This window comes from Sphaerodactylus townsendi, linkage group LG04, assembly GCF_021028975.2.
Source record: "Sphaerodactylus townsendi isolate TG3544 linkage group LG04, MPM_Stown_v2.3, whole genome shotgun sequence".
Lineage (NCBI taxonomy): Eukaryota > Metazoa > Chordata > Lepidosauria > Squamata > Sphaerodactylidae > Sphaerodactylus > Sphaerodactylus townsendi.
In genome coordinates this window covers 97,194,206-97,214,286 of record NC_059428.1, presented here as the reverse complement: position 1 = coordinate 97,214,286, position 20,081 = coordinate 97,194,206, and the positions used below count along the sequence as shown (strand labels likewise).

The window sequence follows — 20,081 nt, the reverse complement described above, 5'->3', positions numbered from 1 at the left end:
CTTCCCCTTGTAGCTCCACCACTGTAAGCAGGTCTTCTCAGAATCCTACTTAGCTCTATTCAATGGAGCTTACTCCCTGGAAAATGTTCTTTGAATTGCATTGTCAAACATTACAGTAGATCATGAATGGAAAACAACCATTAACTATGCCAAACCAAAATTTTACTATGTTACTCTGCAACCCAGTTTTGGTGGAGGTGATCATTGACTCCCCCAAAACGAGAAAGGATATTGCATAGCAGAAATAAAATACACATAAAGAGAAAACTTTCTACCAATACAGTAAAATGTTATTCTAAATATGTTAATTCAGAAAACTCTCCTCTAATCTTCATGGAACTCAATTCTAATGACTGTTCTGCCAATAAATCAAAGGCGAGAAATCATCTCACATCTTAGCCTATATGTTATTACATTCTTTTTGACAACAGTATGAAATAGCAAAAGAGAGTATTGCAATAGTAGTATAGCTGAAGAAAAGCTTTGCTGTGAGAGGGACTGAAGGACTTCCAAAAATGTAATTTTAAAAACCGAAGCAGAAGGTTAATAAAATGGCAGGTCATTGCTGTAGATTATCAGCTTTGCTGCTTTCGGATGTTAGAAAAAGAAACAACTGATTAAGTATTCTACACAGCAGCTGCAGAATGTGTGATCATCCAAGAAATTTTTCAAAATCAAAAACAACAAATGGTCCAAGAATGTGATGAACAAACTATGTGTTCATCACTAATGATAATACATGAAATTGCAGAAATGTCACAGGCATATTACCGGCTATCACATTCCATAATCACAGTACAAGCTAAAAGGAGAAGTTCTGCATTTTTCCAAGTACAAAATGTTGTAGATAAGAACAGGCCCCTGCAAACATTCCAAATTGAGTTTCCACAAAGAACTCACAGCTCCTACATGGCTAAAAATTCCTGTTGTGATCATACAGTAGATGTAATGTGTCGTTTGAAACTTAACAAACTTAGAATGACAGCAGTACAGTCCAATCACAACCATGTTACCACAGATGTTACCTCAGATGTAGGTAAAACCAAACTAACACAGCAATTCACAGCAGGGGATGGGGTGGGAGAGGGACTGCACTATAAGCGGGACTTCCAGTTGTATGCACAGGATTGCAGTCTAGTTGTTACATTTTGCTTTTAAAACCCTTTCTGTTCACATTGCCAAGACACTCCAAACCTCCTTAACACTGAAAATGCTTTATCCTTAAAATAACCACATTTTACATGGATTTTGTCATTGGTTATATTAATAGAGCACCCTTTACTGGTTATATTAATAAAGCATCTGGACCTTACCATGACTGTAAGACAGAAAGTTCCCTACACATTTTATATATTCATACGTTGGAAATTCCTTTTGGTTTAGACTTCCTCTTAGAAAATGGCAGAAAAATTCTAAATCATTGTCAGCTGGAAATGTAAAGAAAAAAACAAAATGAATATTATTTCCAAATTAAACAAACTGAAAAATCATATAGTCAATCAAATGGTATTAAATGTATGTGGCCCCAGAGGTCTACAGTTTGCTAGAGACAGGCTGCTCAGATCTACAAATAGATATTCCTCATGTGTCCTTTTAAAACTGATAGTTTGTACCCAACAAGATCTTTTAACAGAGAGGACTGGGCTTCACAGAACAGAACATTCCCACTTTCCCTTCCTGCTGTCGCCCACTGAACCACGTGAACTTTTGTTCCTAGTGGCCAGAAGCCCCTTGGGACCCCTTGGTGCAAAGTGGGGGGCGGGGTGTCTCCAGCAGAAGGGGAAAAGCAGCCAAAATCATTGCTCCAAAGTTCTCTTAAGTCTTCAGAACTGCATCGATACAAGCCAATGAGCAGATTTAACTGATTCTGCTCCATGAGATAAATTAAACTAGCTCAACATAACATACAGCAATGCAACATGAAAACCAAATCTCAAGTTTCATCATCCCTTCCATTTTTCAAGCATATAAAATTATTTAAATTTTATATATCATTGATTAGAACAAGTCAGCTGTGAATAAAATGGGTTATGTCTCCTGTTACTGTGATTTCTTAATTTCATCTCTTGTGACTACCTTTTCATGTAACATACTAGTAAAATGTGATTTTAAAACAAATCCTTAAATGCTCTACAGATTCTCATGCGTTTTGAAAGATGAGTGATATATGATTCAAAATTATTTTTCCATTTAAATATGTATAGTGCACAGCTACAATTTCCCAAATTATCCCTAAAGATTCACCAAAGTATTAGCCATATTGCTGCAAATAGTCTTTTAAAAAGTAAAATCAACATACATTTAAAACTGTGCAGAAGAATAATTTGTAGTACAAATTTTTGCCTAAGCCTGAAACCAATATATAGGAAATATGTTCATAGGCGAAACATATGCAAAGATAGCTGGGCAGCGTAATCCAGATGCAGGGGCAGGAGCAGCTTTAGGAACTGGTGTGGGGCCACACTGGCACATTTGCCCATGCTGCTGGCATAAGTAGTACTCACACTGAGGGGAAGGGCAAACAGGGAGGCAGAGCTCCATGGCGCCCTACCCAGAAAGTTCTGCCACCTGAAGAGCTGTGCTGGCCTAAACGTGGCCGCTGGTGCAGCTAGGGGGGTTCCCAGTGGTAGCTTTCAAGCCAGTAATGCATCCCAGAACAGGCCTCCATTTTGCCTTCAGGGGTTTCAGGTGGCCGGGGGTTTCCTGGTTTTTGCCTCCCCACGATGCTTGGAAGCCTCTGAAGGCAGCTGTCCCCGGCCACCACAGCCCTCTGGATTGGCCTGTAAGAACCTAATGATTTTCATGGGAATTAACACTCACATTTTAAGTAATTTGATGAGGCAGAATCCACCATAAGCATATGAGAGGATAATATTTTACAAATGTCTGAATGTTCTTGTTCTGGAAGGAAATTTAGCAAATTCTTATCCACTACTTCAGACTGTAAGAGACCAAAAAGAGAAAAAAAGAATTACAAAAATATCATATTCTTCACAACCTTGCTTAGATGAGTAAAACAATTATAAAGTTGTATTAGTAGTGTGTATGCAATTCCATGAGTCTGATTTCAACACTATTTTCAATGCCAGGATCTAAAGCAGTGGTTCTCAACCTGGGGGTCGGGACCCCTTTTGGGGGCTGAACAAACCTTTCACAGGGGTCGCCTAACACTCTTTGCATCAGTGTTCTCCATCTGTAAAATGGATAAATGTTAGGGTTGCGGGTCACCACAACATGAGGAACTGTATTAAAGGGTTACGGCATTAGGAAGGTTGAGAACCACTGATCTAAAGAGTCCTAGGGGTGTCCCTCATATGCATAGATGGATTCCCAATTTTATTTTCTGTCTGAGAGTCCTCACATGTCAGGGTTGTGCCTGGTATGCCTGGGCCCCATACGCTTTACGCTTTTGATGTATGTATCCATTGCTGGCTTGGTCTGAATTTATGGCTGCTTGTAACATTTAGACAACTAGGGGTCCCCTGACTTGCTGGTACCATGGGAAAGAATTATTATCTGAGTCCTGGGCTAGCAGCCAGGCAGCTTCACATCATTATCAGCTGCTGATAGCATAACCTTGGTGCTGGGTACAAATGGATTCAACCATTAGCAGATGTGCTGCTCTGAGAATATGGGTGGGGGAATTTCGAGGGGATAAATGTTTAACCTGAATGAGTGTCTGATAAAACTGGCTTTGCCCTGATGGTCTGGACTTACATACCTTAATAAAGACTACTAAACCAAGAACCAGAGTCTGATTATTGGACTAAGTTCCTGGGACCTAACATCACATCATATTAAATTCCAGTCACGTGTGTCCATCTCTCTATAGGATTAACTTTTAGAGAGCACCAGGATTACAGAGAGAAAATATAGCCTAGAAAATATCATTGGGCATGAAGCACTTCAGTTCCTATTTAGGTGGATAGCCAGGTTAGCCTGTAGTCGAAGAACAAAATTCTAGTGGCACTTTAAAGACCAACACAATTTCCCAAGATATAAATCTTCATGAGTCAAAGCTTTCTTCATCAGATAGTTTCTGTAAATAAGAGATGACGAATTTAAGGCCACTTTTAATATTTATGTCATTTTCTATGGCATCATCATCTTTTTATTATATCAGCTACAAAGCAATACAAAACATCAGCCAATATTAGAATAAAACAGCAGTGACTGCAAATACTGCTGTCATGCAAACTTAGTAATAATAAAAAAGTTAGTCAATAAAAACTCATTGCTGTATCAACACTTTGCAGCTTATGATAGCACCAAGTCTGCAGAACGGTAAGCTGCAGTACTACAGTCAAAGTTCTATTCATGACCAGAGTTCAATTCCGACAGAAGTCAGTTTCAGGTGGCTGGCTCAAGGTTGACCCACATTTCCATCCTTCCAAGATTGGTAAAATCAGTACCCAACTTACTGGGTGGTAAAGATGACTGGAGAAGGTAATGGCAAACCACCCTGTAAACATAGTTTGCCTAGCAAGCATTGTGATGTGATATCACCATGTGGGTCAGTAATGACCCAGTACTAGCACTAGGGATTACCTTTACCTTTCTTTATCCAAGTACTATATAAACGCCAACCATAATGACATGGTGCATGATATGGGGCTACACCTCCCTGGTGTATATGGTAAGACTGGCTTTGCCCTGATGGTCTGGACTTATGTGCCTTAATAAAGTCTACTAAACCAAGAACCAAAAACCAAGAACCATGTCTGTATTTAGAGCCTTGGAGAAAAGACACTTTGCACAAAAAAGGGACCACCTTGTACAAACAGCCAAGAAAAAGAACAAGCATCATTGTAGCGTATTGCTAACAACAGACTGTACAGGTGCATGTAACTTTGGTGCGATGTCACGCCATCGTAACATCACAGCATGTGTGGGTGCTGTCAGGTTGGTGTGCCAACATTGGTATGCATTGGAACGCTGCTTTCATTTAGGTCTGATATGGGAGTCAGGTTGCCATCTCCAGGCTAGAAAATATTTGGAGTTTTGCAGGTAATGCCTAAGGAGGGAAGGTTTGGGGAGGGGATTAGATAGGGTATAATGCCATAGAGTCCAGCCTCCAAGCATTCATTTTCTCCAGGGTGTGTATTTCTGTTCCCTGGAGATCAGTTGTAATCCCAAGAGATCTTCCAGTTATCACGTGGAGGTTGGCAAACCTATGTGGGAGCATTGCTGGCATACTGTTCCATAATTGGTGGGTGTGGGCAGTGTTGCCAGCCAGCATAGGTAGTGATTATGAAGCTGGACTAGGATCTGAGAGACTGAGGTTCAAATTCCCATTCTACCATGAAGCTTGCTGAATAATCTTGGCACGGTAACTGTCTTTCAGGATAATTTACCTCACAGGTTTGTGATAAAGATGAAATAGAAGAGGGGAAAATGAGTATACCAACCACCCAAAGCTCCTTGAATGAAGGGCAGGATTATAAAGTACTACATAAACAAACAGATAAATAGGCAGGCCAGTTACATATGAGTTCAATGCTATTGGGAAGTAGGTTTTTTCCCCCTGCTTCCCCACAACATCATGGTTCAGGGATTCCCAGATTTCTCTGATATTTGTCAAGCCTGCTTTGCAGCAATTTTGGGAAAGTGTCCAGTAAAACTTAGATGACTGCTGTGTGGGTGGGAAAGTATGGGTTTTCTGGCCCTAAAAACAACTTTCATAAGCTCCAACGAGGCATGCTCAGACTAATTTGAGGAGGAACCAGATAAAGTGGGGGAAGCAACAGGACACTGTCTGAGGCAGATCAGAGGACCTTGCAGTGCTCTAATTCAGTATATGGCAACTCTGTGTATTCTTTTTTGGCATTTCCTTCTGCCATTAGAGAACAGGATATTAATGATGCCACAACAGCAATGCACGAGCTACTGGTGCTTAGGACTGAGTGGTAGCTCTCCCTCTGTGTACATGAGAGATATTTTTCCTGCTACCAGCAGTAATGGTGGTCATTGTCTTTTTGTGTGAGGAACAGGCTCATAGCCTGCAGCCTGAACCAGAACCAGAGACAGTAACACACTCAGTGTATCTAGGCTGAAAAACAGTTTACTCACAGGCAGATGCCCAAGAAGAGGTGTGATATTGTCAGAAACATAGATGATGATTCCATCAGTGGTAACACCAATAACAAAACCATCTAATGCCTAGTGATGGAAGAAAAGAAAATACAAGTATAAATGGCTATAAGTGGTCATTCAAAATACATTTAAATATTCCTAATTATTAGAAAATCCTCAGAAGTGTCTTTCAGATACCCAGTAATTTCAAAGCAAAATAAGCTTAAGGACATTTTATTATTCATATTATTTTTTAAACTGTATAGCTCTACTGAAATCCATTGAGATAATTTTTCTCTCCCCTAAAAGTTGGATTTAATTCTCTTCCTTTGTAATCTCAAAGTCTCCCACAACCAAAAATACTGGAAAAACATACTGGGTAGTGGGTCACACTTACACCAAATGTAAACATTATTACTAATGGCTTCTTTTTACATGCCTCTAAGCTTCCAGGTTTGACTCTCTTCTACCACGGAAGTTAGGTGGATGGCCTTGGGCCAGTCACACATTCTCAGCATAACCTACTTCACAGAGTTATTGAGGACAAAACAAAAACAAGGAGAATGTTGTAAGCCACTTTGAGTCCCCATTGGAAAGAAAGGCATATGTAAATGAAGTAAATAAAATAATAAAACAAAATCAACATGAACAACTTGCCTGCTTGTTTTTATGATGCTAAGAATTAGCATTAGACAATAGGAAATATGTCACATTTGTGGCCTCGGGGGGTGGGGTGGGGAATCCACTGGTAGAAGTGGTGCATGGCCACACTGGTGAATTTGCCTTCCCTGGGGCACTTGCCCTGGCAGAGGAACGAATCCACTGGTGTGTGGTGGCCACTGTCCTCCCTAGGGCTGGAATGCAGTACAGGACAATGCATCAGTGTCCCTGCACCATTGCCACTGATGCAGTGGAGGCAGTCCAGGGCGGTATGGGGCAGGAGCCAACTTTAATTGGCACCCTCCCAGCCATTTACCTCGTTGTGCCGGTGGCCAAGACGACTGACTTGCACCACCAAAAATGGGGCGGGGAGGGCTATTAGGCATTTTAAGCCTCCCCATGTCATCGGGAAGCCTCTTTGGGGGTTGCATCCCAGTGCAAGTACTGTACCTTGGCCAAACACCCGGCCCCTTGGATGGGCTGTTGGACTTTTAACACATTTTATTATTGCAGAACAAGAGGCAGCCAAGGAGATTTGTGTGAATAAATAACTTACTTTGAATTCATTATAGATTTTGTAGATGGACTATCATCAAGATTTTGTAGAAGAATCAATATATTCAAACATTCTAATTTTTGCATCTGTTTGCAAACAGTTTGTGTAACATGGTTGAGATACTTTTCTACATTGATTACTCCACAAAACAGGAATGGATGCTAGTAACAAGTACAAATCAAGCAGAAATTCACCAGGAGAAGCCCTCTGAATGCCACAGATACAACATGGAGGGGGAAAAAATCACCTGCTGAACTTCTACTTGTCATACAATTGCCAAAGGAAAGTTAGCAAACAATCATCATGAAAGAAACCATTAAAAAGATATACAATCTTAATTCAAGATGATTCAATTTATTTATGCATTTAGGAGAAATAAATTACCATGTATTCTCATTCCATAGAAATTTACGAAGTGGCTTACATAAAATCTAGATTAAATTGTGAGATAAAAATATTGAACCCATCCAGACTGAAATAAAATACCCAGTGGGAAAAAAGCCATCTTTTTTTTAAAAAGTGTAAAAGCCATGGAGCTATCAAGCCACAAAATAGAGAAGGAAAAATAGCAACAGCTGCCCAAATAATTTCTACTGTAATATCAGAAGAGATCGTAAACAAAGCCCTGTCTATCCATTCAAAAATACACAAACATCCTCACAAAAAGTCAGTTTCACTAGCAACTTGTACTTCAGGACAAGCCAACACAACATTCACTAGAAGCACTAACATCAAAAAGTGACTAAATAGCAACAACTGGTATTTTTTTCATGTAGAATATTAAACAAATGGACTGTTAACTTCAGCCGCTTAAATTGTCAAAGCACTCCAGTTTACTGGTAGGACAATTCATTTAATTTGCTGATCTAACATGGTAGCATTTTGGTAACTAATAGTTGACTATGCTATATGTTGTGTTTCTTGCCTTCCAAAGCAATCCTGTATCAGACCATGAAGTACACAGACATTTAATTATCATGGTGCAGATTTTTCGAAGTCTGAATGTTTAGTGTTGATACCAAGAGTGCTTTGACATCAGAACACAAAAACGAAAACAGATGTTATAATGTTCTATATGCTATTAGCAGGGCACATGCTTTATATGCTACCTGCGTTCTAAATTAGTTTAAAAAAATAAATATTGCAGCTGGGCTGACTTGAGCATATTTACTTATTTACCTTCTTAGCCTTTATGTTAGGAAACAAGCATATGATCCTATGCAATTAGCAGAGGTTTCCAGTCTTTATTCTAAAGAGGTCCCTCTACCTCTTCTGTTGCAAGCTAAAATTATCCTGCTTACAGCCACTATTTCTTTTGGAAAAATTCAGAAGTTTGCAAAAATTGTTTTGCTTCACCTCTAACATCAGCTGGGTGAATTCTTCATTACTGAGAAAGGAAGGCTTCCACTCCTGCTGGGCTTCACAGATCTCTGCCTGTGATGAGAATTCTAAACAAGTAAAAATATTCTTTATTTATATGTAGACAACATACAATGCAGATTAGCTACGAAAAACACCCCCCGACACCCTCTGAAGACTCACCTTAACATCTTCAACTGATTTTATATTAAAATCAGAATTTGACTTCGTAAGAATTCTTCACAGATAACTTTAACATAGTAATGCAATAGGCAATGGAAAGATAAAATCACTTCTCTTCTTTGAGGCAAAGAACTGGGTGCAAAATTCTGTCCCAAACAGTGTTACCATAGTTTAAAGATACCATATATACTCATGTATAAGTTGAATTTTTCAGCACATTTTTAATGCTGAAAAAGATCCCCTCAACTTATATGCGGGTCATTAAATTTTTGTGTGTGTTTTTACTTTGCCGGCCAGCAGGGGGTGCAGTTTTTATGCTAGAGGCACCAATATTTCAGGGTACCCTCAGAAGACTCTCCTGATGATACCAGCCAAGTTTGGTAAAGTTTGGTTCAGGGGGTCCAAAGTTATGGACCCCCAAAGGAGGTGCCCCCATTCCCCATTGTTTTCAATGGGAGCTATTAGTAGATGGGGCTACCCTTTTGAGGGTCCATAACTTTGGACCCTCTGAACCAAACTTCACCAAACCTGGCTGGTCTCATCAGGAGAGCCTCTTTATGATACCAGCCAGGTTTGGTGAAGTTTGGGTCAGGGGATCCAAAGTTATTGACCCCCAAAGGGGATGCCCCATCCCCCATTGTTTACAATGGAAGCTAATAGTAGATTTTTCATTTCTGATAATATCCCTCTTAAAATCTAAGTTGGATTACATTTGGACATACAGATGATGATGAGGAATCCAGTTTGGGAGGATTTTAACTCTTGTGTTTTAGCTTGGTTGCTGGTTGAGCTAAGGTTTTTGTACTTTTAAAGTTATTGTTGATACCATATTGTTCTTGTTGACCCTCTTTTAATAAGCATAAGCATAAGCATTTTATTGTCATTGGGCACGCACAACGAAATTTACAGCAGCATTCCTCGATGCACACAATTTCAGACTCATACATCATCCTCACTTTCCCCTTCCTCCACCCATCCCTACACAGCCCCAAATACATCAATATGAAGCAGCGGAGTTTAGCATAGCCACAGCTCTAGAGTAGAAGCTGTAATCTGCATTAAGACTTGCCGACTATAAAAACTCCTTGCTCCACGTAGCATGTTTAAAGAAGCAGGAAAACACAACACAAAAACATAAAACACAAAACATCCACACTACATCGAGGGAAAGCAGCCAGCCGCAGCAGTTTTTTTGCACAGCCTTCCTTGCCTGGGGATGGGGAACCGGGAAGCTAAGCCTAATCACTTGAGTTGAAGAGTGTCAGTGGCGTTGGTAAGGGCCGTAGTTACGGGGGGGGGGGAGGGTTGAGACGTTACCGAGCTTGCTGCTCTTCAAGTTTCAAACTCCCGCGCCTCCTGGCTGGCTGCGATGACCCACGGCTTTGTGCAGCGCGCCCTCCCAAGCTTGGAGAATGGAGAATGGAGAATGGAGAAGGCTCTCTCTCACCGTCTCTCTCTCACCGTCTCTGGCTCTCCCAAGCCCGCAGCCACTGTCTCTTCTAAGCCCGCGAACTTGAACTTAGAAGCCCTCCAATTTCGAGCCCAGTTTCGAGGAATTGAAAAGAAACTGCAAAACTTCGACGCTCCGCTGCTTACGGAGCGTCTTGCCCCACCGGAAACCCCACCGGAAGCCCACTTTCCACTTAAAGAGCCAGTTTACTGTTTTTCTTTGAAATAAATATTCAAAAACATTTAACCTACTGATGCCTCAATTGGTGCTGCATTTCCCACCCTCGACTTATATGCGAGTCAATAAGTTTTCCCAGTTTTTTGTGGTAAAATTAGGTGCCTCGACTTATATGCGGGTCGACTTATACACGAGTATATACGGTATGTGAAGTTTAAGGATATGTGAAGCCTGTAATGCATTACAGTGTTGAACACACACACCATTCCTCTTCCACTGCCTTCTCTCGATATCAGCCTACTGAATTTTTATTCTACCCTTCATCCAAAAAGCTCAAGAATGGCTAGAGAAACGTTTAATACTGAAGAAGTCATACAGACAGATTACTGACCACTTCAGTGAGTCCCAAATCTGAAACGAGCTAAAACTCTTCAGCTTATCATGCTGGCCAAGTTATTGGTATTTTAAATTCCATTCATTTAAAACATGGCTGCCATTTCTTCTGTTGTATATATAGTAAATTAACAGGTGCTAAGTTTCAAGCTCTAAGAAATGTAAGGAAGCCCCTGTTTTATTTTATTACCATTGTGTTTCTGGAGAAAGCTGATGACTTTTTCAAGCACAGTTGTTTTGTCCATTTTACGGGTATTTCCTGGAAGCATCGAGCTAAGTTCCTTGATGAGAATATTGAACTGGTCACGCCTTTTCTTTTCAGACTTGTTACGTGAAGCCCTGTAAAGAAGAGGAAAATGAATACAGATGTATGAAATGCAGTCATTTATAATCAGCATTCTTCTGGAGTATTGTTAAGAAATGTGGCTTTTCACATCAAAATCTGAAGACTAAAATTTGGAATTGGAGCAAAATTTCAAAATGTCATTCTTTCTCCTCTTACCCACTCTAATTTCTTCCCTTATAAATTATGAAAGAAAACATCACACGGGGAAAGAGAACTGAGCTAAGAAATAACAGCACAGAATTCACTGTTTAATGAGTTTAATATTATTTCCACAGTGACTTGGCCAACATATTGTTTTCTTTTTGTTTGTTTTCCAGTAAAGCATGTCTCTGGTTGCAATCCAGAGGTGCACAGGCACACTGATTTTTGAAGTTCCTTGTACTAGGATATTTTCGATTAAGGCACTTTGGAGTAGTACCTAGTTCATTAACATGATTAATACTTGTTTTATATACCTTGGTAGCTGCAGCAATTTTTTCTGTTGTTCTTGGTAGAAATATTGGAAGTCAACATCTTAATTTATCTTGTAGTAGTGACTCTATTTACCTACCTGTATCAACATCTTATGATGTAACTTTTCAAAACTTTTTACTATTCAATAAAAACTATTTTAATTTTTTTTGAAGTTTCACTCTCACCAGCAGTCTTCACAAACCTTTTACCCAAACTCCCGTGACTTTAAAAAACATCCTATTGTTTCTATTCCATGATTTCAGCTGAGAAAAATATCCCTTTACAGTGGAACCTCGGTTTTCATTGCCTTCAGTTTTCATCGGTTTCGGTTTTCATTGATTTTTTCATTGAAAATTTTGTCTCGGTTTTCATCGATTTGCCTTGGTTTTCATCGATTTGCAGTAAGGTGCAGGGGTTTGTGGAGAAAAACCACCCAGACAACGCTGTTGCAGGCCGTGTCTGCAACTTGTTTAATGACAATGTCTTGCCCCATTTCAGACAAATCTTAAAGAGGCATCAGAAACAGACCTCTTTGGACAGCTTTCTGGTGCGTCATTGGTCCACTGGCTCTGAAGCTGGTCCTAGTGTTATTGTTTGTTACTGTTTTCAGCATTAAACACTATGTTTATTCACAAAAAATGTGTTTTTGGTATGTTTTTTGGAGTGCCTAGAATGGATTAATTGGATTTACATTGATTCCTATGGAAAAGTTTGCCTTGGTTTTCATCGGTTTCAGTTTTCATCGATTCTTTTTGGATGGATTACCAATGAAAACCAAGGTTCCACTGTATTTTGGGGAGTATTTGTTTTATGCTTAAAGGAAAACAGCTCCTAGTTCACTTGTCATTTCAACAACACTTGTGCCTAACTCCAACAGTTGTTTTTCAGTTAGGTACGGTCTGTAGAAGCAATTGCAGAAAGGGAAAGTAAAAAAGTCATGTGTGCAAGTTTTTGGACTGTTCTCTGCAACTGCCTTCTGAAAAATCATGAACCTTATATTAAAAGTTCAATTTCTATTGGTTTGTGCATGTCCGTTCACATGAACATGAACAAAATGGCAACTGTGTGCTTCTTAGCCTTGAACCAGAGCTCAAATCTATGAGTATTTCCTAGGAGAGGTAGGGGCTGTGAACTGTTCATTTTCCCCCACTTTCTTCACTCAAACAGAAAAGTGCCAGGAAGATAATATAGAAAATGGGATTGGAGGCTACTGCGTTTCCCAACTGCCTTTCATGTCAACTGAAAAGCACTGAAGAATGAGCAGAACATGGCCTCATTGATTGGTTGCAATGGAGGGCTGTAAGCAGTGGTGTCCCACAACGATTAATATTAGGATTGGTGCTCTTGAATTTGTTCATAAATTATCTGACATTGGGGATAAGCATTGTAGCAGCCAAACTGACACATGATAGATACCTAATTATTTATGGTGGTGAAAACCAAGGTGAATTGTGATGAACTCCAAGAGAATCTCTCCAAACTGAATGATGGGCAAAAAACATGACCGATTTAGTTCAGTATCAATGATGCACACTGAACCAAAAATCTCAACTTCAAATATATGCTGTTGCAGTAAGAACTGGCAAAGACTGGGAATGAAAGAGACTTTGAGTTTGTAGGAGTTAGTAAATCAGGATAAAGAGACTGGAGTAACTTTCTTAAGAGGAAAGAATAGGGTTGTTTCAGTTTAAAGACAACTGTAGGGTTAAAATGTAGATAATGGCCGTTTCCCTACTTTGGTCGGTCCTCTTTGCTGCACGCTACTCTCAGCATGCGTCATTTCTGGCGCACGCCCGGGCTCTGCGCGGGGTCATCAAAAGGCGCCGTTTTGAAGAGCGCTAGGAATGACGCGCACGGAGGGTGATTGCCGCGGCACCCCGCGCTATTTGGGGAGAGTAGCACGCAGCAGAAGGTAAGTGGGGAAAGGCCCAATATCTTTGAATTATATCTCAAATTATATATCAAATGTAGATAAATCTTTGAATTAATTCTGAGCGACAAAAGGTTCTCTTCATTTTTCTTTTCTCACTATATGTTTTCTTTGCTAATTTATATCAAAAATTACTAATGATATTTAATTGTAGAGAGTCCATAATGAATTTGTTTGTCAGTATGTGAAGACTAGCATATAGGAATGTATTAGTTAGCTAGGAGAAGTCGTGGTTGTTCTATTTACTTGACTATATTCAATTCACTTTTAGAAATTTTCCTTCTTTTCTCCTTTTTGCCTCTTTCTTTATATTTTTTTCCTTAATATATATTTAAAAAGCAGCATGCTATAAAACAGCAGCGTCCACCTGGTGCTGTTTGCTCTGAACTGGGCGGATGCCGCTTTTTTCATTTGCCTCGCTCATTGAGCGAGACAACAAAACACCGGGGGGGGTGGGGTGAAGCTGCCTTGATTTGGAGGCGGCAGCCATGGGAAGTTCCCCCCCCCCACCAGTGTTTTTACCGGGCCAACACTGGTAAATTCTGCCCATGCGGAATCTGCCTAAGAGGGTGAGGGGGGTAGAATAAGTGATAGGGTGAGGCAGCAGAAAGAGAAAAGGTAACAGGTGTGGAGGAGAAAGAAAGAAAAGCGGTGGCAAGAGGGAGGAAGAGGAGATATTGAAATAAGTAGGGAGAGAGGGGAGGAAGGAGAGGTGGGGGGAATGGGATAGCTGCTCCCACAAGTTTCTTGTGGGTCCCCACTTGTCTACATGCTATAAGCTAATAGTGAAGTCAGCTAAATCTTTGGATACTTAAATCCAGTGAGTGGGGCTGTGAACGAGCAAGATGTATCTTTCTACAAACCTGAAAAGGGCCCCAGGTTTGCAGAAAAATGTGAAATCTAAAAATAAATAAATAAATTTGGGGTTTAAAAAACCCATCATGACAAAAAGAATGCCTGGAGCTTTAAGCAACAGACTCCCTCAGCAGCTGTTGCAAAGCAACCATAGCATTCAAGGTTTCTATCTCTGTGAGTAAAAGCCAGGGGGAAGAGGGCAGAGCCCTTTTCAAGCCTATTATGGAGGACTCACTGGGACCAGGCCTGGCTATGGTTGCCATCTCCAGGTTGAGAAATTCCTGGAGATTTCATTGTAGAATCTGGGGAGGACAATGTTTGGGGAGGTGTGAGGTCTATAATGCCAGACAGTCCATCCTACAAAGCAGCTATTCTTCAGAACTATAGATCTCTGATGTTCAGTTGTAATTCCAGGGGATCTCCAAGTTCCTAGGCATGGAAGCAACCTCTGGGCAACTTGATACTACCTGACTGGTGTGTCTCAGCTGGGTCTGGCTGCTTGCTACCAGAGGCATAGCAAGCGGGAAAGCGCCGGGTGCACCGGTTCATCCTCCGCCCCAGAATGCCCGTCATGCCCCGAAACACCCCCGCCATGCCCCCAGAATGCCCTCGCCACACCCCCACAGGGGCGCGCACCCGATGCCTCACGGACACACCGTCCCCTTGGAGCTACGCCTCTGCTTGCTACTGATCAACATCTCCCACCTTATGAAAGCCATTTAGAGCTTCAGAACCAGATTAAAATCCTAATCTTGTGGAAGCTCACTGGTTGATTTTGTCTATTATATTTCTGGTGCCAAAATATTAACTATTTATACCAGCAGCAATACCCAAGTGAGTACCTGGGAGGAACACTGCCATCCTTGTTTTTGGTTTTTCTTTACATTGACTTTTGTATCTTGATAAAGCAAGCATTACAAAAAAGACAGTGATGCTTGGCAACAGAGAAGCATGACCTATATTAGTAAAGAAAAGCTGCAGGGAATGAGGAAACAGGAAAAGAGATAACACTGCATCAAACAGCAGTGCTCAGACTAACATTCTTAGAAGAAAAAAGAGGAAACCAAACCAGATGCAATCTAAAGCTCTGTATAAACCAGTTAATCTGCTGGTTTCACAAAACTGATAAAAGGTCTGGGAAGGGGGAAACACACCAACAGAAGACAGCTGCTGAGAAACTCCAGATCTCACAGTTATTACAGCCTTTTATTCTACCTGACCCTTTTCTACTTTCCACCCCAACGTGAAACAATAGCAATCTCTTTTGTGTGGCTTTTCCAGACTTATTGTGCGAGGATATAATGGTTGACAGAAAATAAAAAAATGTAACATTTTCTTGATATAGAGAATTGTTTGTGCTATTGTTCTCAGAGAATGCCAACATTTCATTTCTCCTTACGTTATAACATTACTCTTTTGATACTAAGTAGGGCACAAGGATAGTGCACTTGGCATCTCCAAGAGCACATACTGTATATCTGGTTCCATAACTCTTGCCTAGTTTCCCTGACCAGGATAGTAGGTATTAACCCTGGTAGCATCCCACTCTAGATGCCATTTCTCGCTTTAGAGAAGATTTTGTCTACAGCATTTTCCCCTGAGTGATGTAACATCACTGACACTTTGTACAATGCTTTGAAAGTTTTTGAGCTAGAGCAGCCTTCCTTATTCATCTACACCCCCATTCCAATACAAGGAATTTCCAATAGTCTTAACTGTCCACTGAAAATATTTGTCTTCCTGCACTTGAAATTCAATCAGGGCTACAGTTATGTGTAGCCGATTGAACTTCAAGTGCAAGAAGAAAAATCTTTTCAGTGGACAGATTGTGGACTGGTGGAGAAGTCCATCAGAGAGTTTGACAAACTATCAGAAACTCTAGATGCAATTGAAGTTCCTCATATTGTAGGAAGTATAGAACAAATACCTTTCCAGCCAATTTTCCTTGCAGAAAGCTGTAACATAGGTGGAGAAGGGAGGATTACCTGCGCTAGTCATATTTATCCAGTAATAGCAAACAGCATTTTAACCAATGGGAAAATGTACTTTCTCCATAACTTAGGTGTTAGTTACAGGTAATACATCTAAATCTGAGCAGAATCAGGTGCTTAACAGTTCAATCCAAAACTGGCAGGTGGGTGGGGACGGTGATACCTGAGCACCTCTCCGCCTGCTCCAAAGGGATTTCCCGCAGCACGGGAAGCCCGAAAAGGTTAAGAAAGATCTTACCTGAAACATAGAGGAGAATATAGATATGCCATGAAAATCGTATAGGGGCTGAGAGGGCTCTGGAGACCAACTAAGGTCAGCCCCGCCCCTAGGATGCCCTTGGGACACTAGTGTAGCTTGGGCAAGTGCAGCAATGCTGATAAGGAGCTGCGTGCCATGGCTGGGTGTCCCAGGAGCCCACTGTGGCCAGCTGCCAGCAGACTTCTCCCTCCACAGACATAAGTGCTCCGGAGTGGACAAATTTGTGGCGGAAGCCTACGCTGCCTCCAAAGGAGGATCCCCCCCCCCGATTGTGTAGCCTACCCCATGATTGGTTCATGATGACCATAGGGATCTGATGATTATCTTATACCCCTTCTGCATTTGCAGAATAATGCACTTTCAATCCATTTTGCAGCTGGATTTTACTGTGCGAAATAGCAAAATCCACTTGCAAACAATTGTGAAAGTGGACTGAAAGTGCATTATTCTGCACGTGCAGAAGGGGGCTTAGAGAGGCAATTTTATCTCTTCTTGATGTGGTCACACATTCTGAAGAAGCAAATCTGCAGCCTAGTATATATTTTTTGCTGCTAGATGCCCAAGAGGCTTCTAAGACCACCAAAGTTTCATTTACTGTTTCATCCAAGAATGAATAATTGACACCAATATGCACGGGGCTTTCTGTCAATTTCTAGGCAAAATTCAAGGTGTTACAAAGCATTAGTGTAAGAGTAACTTATCTATGGGAATGCTTTCCCTCATACAAAATATAATTTCCATATGTTAAGAGCCACAAGTGTGACACACAATCTTCACCTTCTGTCTACCCAGAGTGTTCAGTTGATGGGAATGTAGGCTAAAAACTATTAGGATTTTACAAGTCTCTGCTTCATTCAGTCAAGCAAGAGTTAACTGTTGAAGTCACATGACTAGAGTCACATGAGCTTCTAGAAAGATCTCTCTGTTTCTTGTTTTAGAAAAAGAGGGGAGGCAGAAATACAGGTACATATAGTCTGCACAGATAGTTTGTTGATCGTATATTTAGCGTAAGTTTATTTGTTATCCAGTAAAGTTCTACAAAACAACTCACTTGCAATTCTGATATATTATCTACTCTCAGAATTCACTGCAATACAACAAAAGCCTTTTGCATTGTTGTTATCACTGAAAATCTAATCGCATTTATTTGCATTTAATGACATTTTTAGTCACTTATATTAAATAATCAAAAGACATTTATTCCTATGTTTTATCAACATTTACTAGTTATTTGTAGTTACTCACCTTAAGAAATAATAAAACCTCTAACTCTCAATCTAAGCTGAATGAAAAGAGCCAAACAACACGGATATCTAAGCTTAATGTTGATTAGGCAGGCCCTGAGGGCACAGGTGAAGCACAGCCTAATACAAGCTCCTAACGCACAACAAAAGGAGGCCTTTAAAGGTGCTTACAGCGGCCAGGCGTTCAGCAGTAAATCCTCCTGACTGAATCAAGGCCAGAGAAAGAAAGCTGAGTTAAAGGTGCATATATTATTAGTATCTAGGAAAAATAAATAAATAAAACGTTTCTAGTGCTGGGCTTGCCTATGTTTTTGCTCTGTCAGTGCATTCTTCCCGTCAGATTCTGTGTTCTGCCATTTATCTAAGCTGGTGAAGACTGGGACACTGAGACAATGTCAGAGGTCAAGAAACATTGGGAGAAAGTTGTCTTGACAAAGTGGAAACCTGTTCCAATGTTTTGTTCTTATAATTAACCCTGAGTTTAACGAGATGTTGTAATGAGCATGTAATAGAAAAATGACCAATTTATAAGCCATGCCTCTCAGAATCGCCAAAGGAAAACATATTTATATCAAAGAATCATTAACCTGTCAAAATTCCATAAAGTGATATGAGTCTGTCTGGCGACTGAAGGACATTAAGTTTTTGTATGTTATCCCAAGGTGTCAAGAACTCTGTGATGTATAGGAATTTAATGACTGATCACGTGAAGTTTTTCTATAAAAGGGGACAGTTCCAAAATCAAAGTTGAGTCTTTTCTCCCAGGGTGCCATGACAACCTGTTTCTCTCTAATAAACTTTCTAACTTCTTAAAAATCCTTTATTCTTGTCAGTTTCTTTGATTCTCTAAAAAGGAATTGGGTAACTTATCCTGTTCCCTCTAATCGGGGTAACATTGTGGCACCTCTCTATTAGAAGAGTCTTCCTAATGTCACCCCTCTGAACACAACTTTGCTTGTCTTGATGAACAGGTGACATCTTTTTTCCCACTCATGCATTTGAACTGTAAATTGGTCTTTTGTCTAAATTTATGATATTATATTGCATTTGTTTTATACATTTTATATTGCTTTAGGCAGCGTTTTGGTAAGACAGTTGATCTATTTAAAGACAACTAAGTAAATTATGATTGTTTCACTCTTCTGGTCTGCATGTATTAGATAAGCAACAACTTTTTCATCTGGCCTACAAAGTATTCCAGGCAACTTCCAGGTATCTACATTTTTCTGATAACAGAAATTGATCTAATAACCTTTGCATCTTTTCAATTTCTCTGTTGCTTTGTTCCTTTTTGTAAAGAGAAAAAGATATTTCAAGCATTCCAGGAATATAGGATTCATGAGAACAAAGGTATTGTGTTCATGTGTGTGTGTGTGTGTAACTGCTAAGTTTATTCACAGGAAAAAATTCTGATAAATTCTTTCATTTTGAAAGAATAAAAAAAAACACAAATGCTTTGAGATTCACTAGACTTTCAAGTTCTTGTTATTTAACATTTCTTCCTTCTCCCTATTGATTAGTTAAATGAGCACAGAATCTTCAAAAAGCAATCAGGTTTTCCTCAAAGTTGACAGTTTTACATGAAAAGAGAAAGAAAAAAAGAAGCGCTTACCTTTTTGCCCTGTCTTTTTCATCTTCATCCATTAGATTGTCTAAGCAGCTTTTTCTGTTGAAAGAATTTGAGATAAATATATTTCACCAGCTTTCTATAATGACTAGATTTCAGATAGAATTACTGTTGATTTACTTAACTCATTATGACATCTAAATGTCTTTCGTTGCTCTATGAATAATCACTAGTGTCTGTCTATTTGCTTATGTTGGCCAGATGATAGGACACTGACAGCCCAATCCAAATCTGCTGGCAGGCAGCCCATCACAGCCTCCTGGGATGCCCCGACATGGCACAGAGTGCCACATCAGCACACCTCTGCCCAGTGGTGGGATTCAGCAGGTTCGCACCACTTCAGCAGAACCGGTTGTTAAAATGGTGCTTGTAAACAATCAGTTGTTAAATTATTTGAATCCCACCACCGGAACCGGTTGTTAAATTATTTGAATCCCACCACTGCCTCTGCCCCTGCTGGGTCTGCCAGCATAGTGGGGGCATTCTGGAGGCATGGCCAGGGTGGAGCTGACATTATCTCCTGGGA

At 40.3% G+C, this 20,081-nt stretch overlaps 1 protein-coding gene across 3 annotated transcripts in view; it reads right to left on the bottom strand.

Moving 5' to 3' along the window:
- NPAS2 (neuronal PAS domain protein 2) overlaps window positions 1-20,081 on the bottom strand; it is a 90,055-nt gene that overhangs the window by 35,942 nt on the left and 34,032 nt on the right. For all 3 annotated transcript variants that reach the window (XM_048494275.1, XM_048494277.1, XM_048494276.1), the window contains exons 2-7: window positions 19,541-19,594; window positions 11,041-11,189; window positions 8,645-8,736; window positions 6,070-6,159; window positions 2,821-2,941; window positions 1,314-1,427 (exon numbers count right to left, since the gene is read on the bottom strand). In XM_048494275.1, the coding sequence (XP_048350232.1) occupies window positions 1,314-1,427; window positions 2,821-2,941; window positions 6,070-6,159; window positions 8,645-8,736; window positions 11,041-11,189; window positions 19,541-19,594 (620 nt within the window). The remainder of the gene's footprint in view (window positions 1-1,313; window positions 1,428-2,820; window positions 2,942-6,069; window positions 6,160-8,644; window positions 8,737-11,040; window positions 11,190-19,540; window positions 19,595-20,081) is intronic.